At 33.1% G+C, this 9,773-nt stretch overlaps 1 protein-coding gene across 1 annotated transcript in view; it reads left to right on the forward strand.

Moving 5' to 3' along the window:
* Positions 1-9,165, forward strand: part of LOC107550625 (secretogranin-3) — a 12,361-nt gene extending 3,196 nt beyond the window's left edge. The window contains exons 4-8 of the mRNA XM_016231953.1: positions 344-460; positions 2,290-2,373; positions 2,497-2,607; positions 5,358-5,447; positions 8,555-9,165. Coding sequence (XP_016087439.1) covers positions 344-460; positions 2,290-2,373; positions 2,497-2,607; positions 5,358-5,447; positions 8,555-8,673 — 521 coding nt within the window. The 3' untranslated portion in view covers positions 8,674-9,165. The remainder of the gene's footprint in view (positions 1-343; positions 461-2,289; positions 2,374-2,496; positions 2,608-5,357; positions 5,448-8,554) is intronic.
* Positions 9,166-9,773: the final 608 nt, after the last annotated feature.

Here is a 9,773-nt window from a genome sequence, read left to right on the forward strand (position 1 = left end):
ATATATATATATATATATATATATATATATATATATATAAATAATTATGAAATTACTCATGCAGATGTTTTTGACCTGCTTAAGTAGTAAAGGTAAAAAAAAAAAAATGCAACACACATGAGTATAGTACAACACAGCACAGCACACACAGAAGCCACACAAACAATAACACACCTCATAACACAACACAGCTCATTCAGTAAATCAGCAGCTATATAAGGTCTATAGAAACATCTGGTTAAACACATTTATCACCCTCTTCTTCAGCAAACACCACATTAATCCAGATTAAAGTCTGGTCTCATCGCTTAATCTATCACATCCTTCTTCTCTCACTTTACAGAGCAAGATAAAGAGGAGAGAGAAACCCTGATCACCATCATGAAGACCTTGATTGACTTTGTGAAGATGATGGTCAAATATGGAACCATCACACCTGAAGAAGGAGTGTCTTATCTGGGTAAGACCAAAGTTGTCTGTCCACCTTATTTTTGACAAGAGTGGACACAGCCATTTTTAATTAGAATGTTCAAGGCTTCTGGTGTCAAAAAAAAACACTAGTTTGTAGTGCAAATAGTTGCAATGTTTAATGCACTTATTATTCTAGTTATGCATATGTGTGTTTACTGCACGTTATTCTTCTATTTATTTATCTATAGCGGCTAATGAAACTGAAGTCTTGCACATTCACAGGAAATATCTTACATCTATTTGTGTTAAACAAGAAATTTATTCTGATTGGTGATTATTACTTTTAAAAAAGAGCACTGATTACGAAAATAATGTAGTTTAAAATAAATTAAAAGTAAGTAAAATACTGAAGTGCAAACTAAATGTAATGTTTTTGAATAGTAAAAAAATGTATAAAAATGTATTAAGTTTAAATAGATATTAAAGGCACTTCATAGGTTTTAAAAATTTTTGTACCCATTTAAGTACATCTTTACATGTAATTTCATGATTACTTCTATTGTCTTTGAAATATGATTATAAAAATATGAAAATATGCTTTAATATCAATACCCTTAATATTTGTAATTACACATTTGCACAAGGATCGCAGTATAGTACTTTTAAAATATAGTACATAAATGTAATATTGAGTAACACTACAGTTAAAATTATAATCAAGCACGTTACATATGGTTTAATATCTTAGTCAACACATCAAAATAAGTTTACATTAAAGCCTAACAAAATATTATTAAAAACATGACTTAAAATGTACTTTAAAGTAAAAAAAAATAATAATTAGACGTTACTTAAGTGTACTTAAGTGTGTTGAAAAACATAGTCATGAAACTGTACTCTCTTCGAGTACACCTAAGTGGACCTTTATTTCATTAATAATATATTATCTGCAAGTTGTTGTTGTTTTTTAAACATGCTTTTAAGATTTGAAGTATAATGTTGATTTTTAATAATTGTTTGTTTGGAAAAACATTCCCTGTGATTAATATGACTCATACCCGTTTGTTTGACAGGCAGATGAATTGAATTTCACACACTGGTGCTAATAGTTTGACATCAGTCCATGTTTGTAGGTATATCTGTGATTAAAGGCAGAATATCACAAACTTTTTTTAGTGGACTGAAACCCACAATCTAAACAATCCACTTTTTACACCCATTTATGGTTTACTGCTACCTTCTCATTGTAGGCTACAAAGTAGTTTCGCTTTCACAACGAAACACACAATGACATGGCGCCGTCGGCAACAACAATACTACAGCGAGAATAAAAGTTACGCCTTCTTTCTTTGCATGAACATTTGGGGCGGCGTTATGCAAATCTTCCCACACAGTGACGTAGACATGTGGGGGCGTGTTTAAACAAGGCGATTTAGGCGGGCGTGGACAAGTCTTAACTTTTATAAAGAATATCTCTTTGGATTTGAGACTTTAGTCTTTGCAACTTTACAGATCTTCTTTATGCACCAAGAGCTTGTAACACTCCAAAAAGAAAGGAAAAATTGAAATCGCATCATATGACCCCTTTAATAGACCTGGGCTGCGTTTCTCAAAAGCATTGTGAGCTAAGGTGACCGTAGAGAACATTGGTGGCAATGGTTCTACGATCTATCTAACACATCTCTGAACTAACAATGAACAGTTGTATCTTTAACTAACAATTAATAAATACTGTAGCAAATTTCTTGATCGTTGTTAGTTAATAATGTTAACTAAAGGGACTTTATTGTAAAGTGTTAGCAGAAAAATAGTCTCCAAAATGCTTGTGATGCTTACAATATCATCAGGGTATTTATAAATATCATGTTTTTCACACAGAAAATCTGGATGAAATGATTGCCCTGCAGACCAAGAACAAGCTGGGCAAATCTCTGGTTCCTCTCGGCATTACACCCCCTACAGGTAAATCAGACACACCACAGATTATAACACTGCAATCTGCAAGTCATTCACTGCAGATTCTGCTGAGGAAGACTTGGCATCACTATACTGTTTTTTTCCCCCATCATTGCTCCCTCGTTCCAGGAAAACCATTGGATGATGATGACAACACCAAAACAGAAGCTGGCAAAATGCAGAAGGAGTATGAGTCTCTGAAAGACTCAACCAAAGACGTCCAGACTGCTGCTGAAATCAGTGAGTAATACAAGGATCCTGTATCGTCTTCACATGTTTCTGGTTTGGGATGATATTCTGCTGGTGTAATTGAGCTGTTTAACTGAACTCTCTATAGCAGTCGAGGCAGATACACTGATAAGCCTGTATCAAATACAGAATTCAGCACTAACCTGCGGTTCCACTGGAAATATGCAGTCAGACTGCAGTGTGTGAGAGAGAGTCAGTCCCATAGGGAGACTCTGCAGCAGCAGCAGTCCGGCAGATTGAGGGTATCACTGTAACACATTCACGGTGAACTAACAGTATAATGAATAAAACCATGAGGCCTTGTTCAGGGAGACTTTTATTGATTCTTTGAAAAGCACTGAACATTAATGTTAAAAGCTGTGATAATCACCGTCGGTTATTACCCAAGAAGCATTTAGAACACACCCATTATACATTAATTCTGCTTTCATGTTTGAATTGCAACAGTTACGAGATGACAACTCAGAACTTATGCACTTACGGATATCATTTGTTACTATAGCTACGCTCATAAAACTTTTCATAAAAATTGTCCATGTACAGCTTGGTATTTAATGACAAAAAAAAGAACACTTGCTAATCTAAAAAAATGAATAATTCAACTTGATATCCTCTTGCAAAATATTGAGCATTGCATACGAGGTATATACAGTGGGTACGGAAAGTATTCAGACCCCCTTAAATTTTTCACTCTTTGTTATATTGCAGCCATTTGCTAAAATCATTCAAGTTCATTTTTTTTCCTCATTAATGTACACACAGCACCCCATATTGACAGAAAAACACAGAATTGTTGACATTTTTTGCAGATTTATTAAAAAAGAAAAACTGAAATATCACATGGTCCTAAGTATTCAGTTGTGCTGTGACACTCATATATTTAACTCAGGTGCTGTCCATTTCTTCTGATCATCCTTGAGATGGTTCTACACCTTCATTTGAGTCCAGCTGTGTTTGATTATACTGATTGGACTTGATTAGGAAAGCCACACACCTGTCTATATAAGACCTCACAGCTCACAGTGCATGTCAGAGCAAATGAGAATCATGAGGTCAAAAGGAACTGCCTGAAGAGCTCAGAAACAGAATTGTGGCAAGGCACAGATCTCGCCAAGGTTACAAAAAAATTTCTGCTGCACTTAAAGTTCCTAAGAGCACAGTGGCCTCCATAAACCTTAAATGGAAGACGTTTGGGACGACCAGAACCCTTCCTAAAGCTGGCCGTCCGGCCAAACTGAGCTATCGGGGGAGAAGAGCCTTGGTGAGAGAGGTAAAGAAGAACCCAAAGATCACTGTGGCTGAGCTCCAGAGATGCAGTCGGGAGATGGGAGAAAGTTGTAGAAAGTCAACCATCACGGCAGCCCCCCGCCGTGACTTAAACCCAATTGAGCATCTCTGGAGAGACCTAAAAATGGCTGTCCATCAACGTTTACCATCCAACCTGACAGAACTGGAGAGGATCTGCAAGGAGGAATGGCAGAGGATCCCCAAATCCAGGTGTGAAAAACTTGTTGCATCTTTACCAAAAAGACTCATGGCTGTATTAGATCAAAAGGGTGCTTCTAATAAATACTGAGCAAAGGGTCTGAATACTTAGGACCATGTGATATTTCAGTTTTTCTTTTTTAATAAATCTGCAAAAATGTCAACAATTCTGTGTTTTTCTGTCAATATGGGGTGCTGTGTGTACATTAATGGGGGAAAAAAAATTACTTAAATGATTTTAGCAAATGGCTGCAATATAACAAAGAGTGAAAAATTTAAGGGGGTCTGAATACTTTCCGTACCCACTGTATATATATATAAACTATTATTAGTATTTTTTATTCAATAAGAAAAAGAAGAAGAAGAAAATAAAATCCAACCATGCATCCATCCATCCATTCTCTAAACTGCTTGTCCTATATAAGGTTGTGGGGATGATGGAGCATAATAATAATAATAATAATATACTAAAAAGAAGAAATACAAAGAAATATATTTAAACAAACAATTATAATAATAATCCATATATTCATCCATTTATTTAATAAGTGTATTAATCTATTTATCTATATTTAATATTTATCTATCTATCTATCTATCTATCTATTTAAAAGAAGAATACATGTTTAAACAGAAAAATTATATAGTTTAAAAAATAATAAAAAGAATACTTAGAAATGTATTTAAGCAAATAATTGAAATAAGAAATATATCCATCCATCTATCAATCTATTAAAGTAGAAGACAAAGAAGATGATGACGAAATATATATAGAAATATGTTTAAACAAAAATATAGTATAATAATAATCCTTCTGTCCATTCTCCAAACTAATTGTGGGTCTATAGGGTCATGGAGATGCTATAGCCCAATAATAATAATTATAATAATAATAATAACAATAATATATGTTCTGTATATTACATACAATATATATTATATATATATGTATATTATTTCTGTATATCATTACTGTAATGTTATGGGTTTTTTGTTTGTTTGTTTTGATCAGAATAAATAAAGCAAAAATAAACAATTCCATGATTTTAACACATTTAATTTATTTATGTATTTATTCATTTATTTATTTGTAATTACTTTATTTTTTTTTTTTGCATTACAGCAATGGAAACTGACATTTTTGCATAATGGTAATGAGAATTTATAGAGGGAAAATATATGTTTAGTTAATATGTTTAGATTTAGTCTCTTATGTCTCAGAAAAAAAAGGGTTTTTTATATTTTCTGTCTGACAGGTCATCCTGGGAAGTCTGAGAGTTATCTGGAGGCGATCAGGAAGAACATTGAATGGCTGAAAAAACACAACAAGGAAAGCAACAAAGAAGGTAAATGTTCATCAAAAATAAAGCACCACACCCATTTCCTTTCGGTCATGACTCTGTTATTTCACTGCTGATGAAATGGAATGGATTATGTGCTCTAATCATGATGAAGCCAGCAGGATATGTGCTCTGCCTTTCATTTTTAGCTGGTTTTGTTTGTAATATTGTTTCAATTAAACTGCATTTGCGCAGCAATTTCTACATGCTAATTAGTGGTCGCATTAGTGTAATATAGGCCAGCAGCCTATATCCAAAACACAATTTAAAGATGCAAAATTATATGTAGATCTACACATGTTGCCAAACTAAATGAACACCCATTTTACAGAATATTTGACCAAAATTAATTGACAAAGTTGTTGCTATATTTTGTAAATGACAAATGACACAAGTATACCATCCTATACTTCTAGTGAACACACTGGTAATCCGTGATAAACTGATAAACAGCCTTTTCTCCCTCTCTTTAAGCTGTCAAAGGGTTTCTCCCTAACCCAAGGTTACACATGATTTAATAAGAACAGTCAAATTTAAGACTCTTTATTTCTCATCATTTGCAATTAAAGTGAGCGTGGGTGGGTGAGAGCGCTCATGAATATGCGTTGGTTTGATGAGCTTGGCTGTGTTACAGCAGTGCAAGTCTGCTGTGTTTCTGACAATAGATCTGTGTATTCCTCTCTTCATACCTGCCAGCATGAGACTGAAACACTGTGTGTGTTCTTCAGGCATCATCTGCTCAGCTCAGAAAATGAGAGTGTTTTTTGAGATGAGAACTCTTGTTCTATCGGTTAAATTCAAAACAGACTCATTAGAGGCAGCCTGTTATCGTCTATACGGGTGAATCATGTCCAGGTCATATTCATCACAAAAGAAAGCAGAAAATATTCAGCATAAAGCAAATTAAGCCTATTTTAGGACAATTCTCATTACTGTAATGTGATGGGTTTTTTTGTTTGTTTGTTTGTTTTGATCAGAATAAATAAAGCAAAATAAATGTTAAAACTTTATTTATTTATGTATTTATTTATTTGTATTTACTTTATTTTATTTTTTATTTTTTTATTGCATTACAGCAATGGAAACTGACATTTTTGCATAATGGTAATGAGAATTTATAGAGGGAAAATATATGTTTAGTTAATATGTTTAGATTTGGTCTATTATGTCTCAGAAAAAAACGGTTTTCTGTCACTTTTTTGGTCAATTCAATGCATTCTCCATGAATAAAAACATAAATTTCTTAAAAAAATATTTCTGAACCCAAACTTTTGAACGGTAATGTAAATCACCCATCCATGTTCACGTCACATTAAAATCTCATATCATACACATCAAGACATGTGTGTGAGTGTTTTAAATACAACATGAGTCATAGTCATTATGGCCACTAATACAGACATAGTACACTCTAAATAATGCTGGGTTAAATACAACCCAGTGCTGGGTAAAATAGGGACAAACCCAGCAATTGGGTTGTTTTGACCCAGCTGTTGGGTTACTACCCAGAAGATTGGTTTAAACATTTAACCCAACAGCTGGGTCAAAACAACCCAATTGCTGGGTTTGTCCCTATTTTACCCAGCACTGAGTTGTATTTAACCCAGCATTTCTTAGAGTGTATGAGTCAGGAAGCGTGTGAGGTCTGGCGGAAACTCCACGGCTCTGTTGTGGAGGACTGTCCAGTCTTATTCTGTTGTAATGGTCAGTGGTCAGGAAGAATCCACTGGTCTATACATTTTGCCAGATCCCACACACAAAAACATGCACCAACTCACGCTCTGCTGATAGCCAGCACTTTTTTCAACCCACACAATGTACTCAAAACACTTTCACACACACATGCTGTGCCAAAAATTTGGAAGCGCCTTTATACATATTTACTGCTTTGTGAGTCTTTTGGCTTTCGGCTTTCTCCCACACACACCCACTCTCATGCAAGCCTACACTAGTACATACACTGACAGGCATTTATGGATGATCTTTGACATCCACTGATAATAAGAACATCATTTCTAGAAAGAAAACACAATCAGGCCATCACGTGGCTTAAATGATTCTAGGTTACAGCCTTCCATTTAGCATGAAACACTACATTGCTTTAACCAACACACTGATTTATATAACCCTTAACATTTAGGTCTTTAGACCTGAAGTGTTGTGAAACTGAAGTTCAGTGCACAAATAACACTGAACTAAAAAAATTATTCAGTTCATATTTTCGTATTTAAACAAAGAACAATATTTTTCTATTAAAAAAAATGTCCAAGACAAGAGTCCTGCAGAGTTTGAGCTTGATAAGGCAAATATACATTTCAACATAAACATATAAAAAAGAGAAAAGAGAAAAAAATTGATATTTTTTTGTGATGTCTCTCTTTTAAAAAATGATGTCTGAAAGATCAAACCATTAATTTTAAGAGGCAAATAGCACAATTATTTATGTATTTATTTATTGTATATATATATATATATATATATATATATATTATAATTTCCTTTATGCATTTATAAAATAAACATTTTTGTAATTGTTAATGAATATTTTTAGTTATTTAATACAACTAACAAATATGTTTAATAATGTCTCTTTGTTAAATATGATAATTTTTTAAGGGGAAGTATCAAATTATGTATGAATGTATGAATATATGTATGTATTTATCTTGTAGATATTGTAGTTTTAAATAAATATTTTATAATTTCCTTTATAGATTTATAAAATAAATTGTTTTGTCATTTTTAATTAATATTTTAATGATTTAATACAACGAACAAATATTTTTTAATAATTTCTCTGTTAAATACATTTTAATTTTTTTTTTAAAGGGGGAAATATCACTTCATTAATTGATTTATTGATTCATTCAATATTTATTTATTTTGGTAGCTTTAACTAAATCATTAGTTACATTAAAAAACTGTAATATTACGTAATTACTTAAATACTTTAATTATTATAATACTTATTACTACTTTTGTATTTAATATCACTTTGTTTTTATATTATGTAACATCACTAGAAAAAAATGGTGTAAAAACGATCTGCACTCAGAAATTGCTATTAGATTTCTGTACTGATCAGTTCCTGTCTCTTCTCTTGGTTTGTTAAGATTATGACCTCTCCAAGCTGAGGGACTTCATGGACCAGCAGGTGGATGCATACATCGACAAAGGCATCCTTGAGAAGGACGACGGTGACGTAATCAAGAGAATCTACGGAAGCCTGTAGGAACCACAAGTCCAGCTTCACATGTAACAGTGTAACAGACTTTCTACTAAATACTTGGACTGGGCATACTAACACAGATCCTAATGCTTTAACTCCTCATAAATAAGATTTAGTCTGCAACTCAGACAGTATTTCTGCAGAATAATTCCCTCCAGAAGGCAATATCCTCTCTCAGTGCAGTCAGCAATAGAACACAATCTAGTTCTAGATAAGCCACAAATCATATTTGAGTTGTAAGTGTTCTTACGCATTAGGACCGAATAACACCACTGGCTACCTAGAAGAATGAAATTCAGTGGATTGTTTTGGTATGACTTGAAAATCAGAGAAAATAGAAGCTTTTGCACCTGTCCTACTTTTGCAATAGACTCTTACAGCGTCATATGCATATATCTGTACGCAACATTCATTCACGTATGGTGTATATCATTTTCTCCTCTTATTTGATAAAGCAGATGAACCTGTATTATTCTTTCTCAACCAACCAACCAACTGGGAAAAAAAAGAAAGAAATCAGTTCGACTGTGGGTGAATTGCTTTCCTCCTCTGTTGTTGTTTTGTCTCCCAGTCTGTAAGGGGCCGTCTACATCTTTATATCTCCCTTCTCTGTCTTAAGTTTGATTTTGTTGCTCCACTATTTGACTCTGTATATTCCACATGCTATAGATTCACAAAAATCAAGTATTTTTAAATGTAAATATCGTGATTTTTCCAAAAATCTATTAAACATTGCCTTTCTTTAATTACTTAACTTCTGTGATTGTCATTTTTTTTAAAGGTTTTGACCCTCCTATAAATCAATTTAATGTTAAAAGAAAGAAAGAAAGAAGGTTATATAGTCCACAGTGTATACAATAGTTAATAATAACTAACTTGCAGTGTGTTGCTGCAGATCAGGGCTAACTGTTGCAAAGGCTACATCTGAGTAACTACAAAGTTTTCAATCAAATCTCTAAATTCATAAATTGCTTCATCCGGCAGTGGTTTAATAAGCTGTGAATTCTGTTTGTGAATAATGTTAATTATGAATAATAATGGGAATTGTGTCTTCTAAATAAAGTCACATTTATTTATATAGCACTTTATACAATACAAATACA

Source organism: Sinocyclocheilus grahami, unplaced genomic scaffold (genome assembly GCF_001515645.1).
Source record: "Sinocyclocheilus grahami isolate Dianchi unplaced genomic scaffold, SAMN03320097.WGS_v1.1 scaffold403.1, whole genome shotgun sequence".
NCBI classification, from domain to species: domain Eukaryota; kingdom Metazoa; phylum Chordata; class Actinopteri; order Cypriniformes; family Cyprinidae; genus Sinocyclocheilus; species Sinocyclocheilus grahami.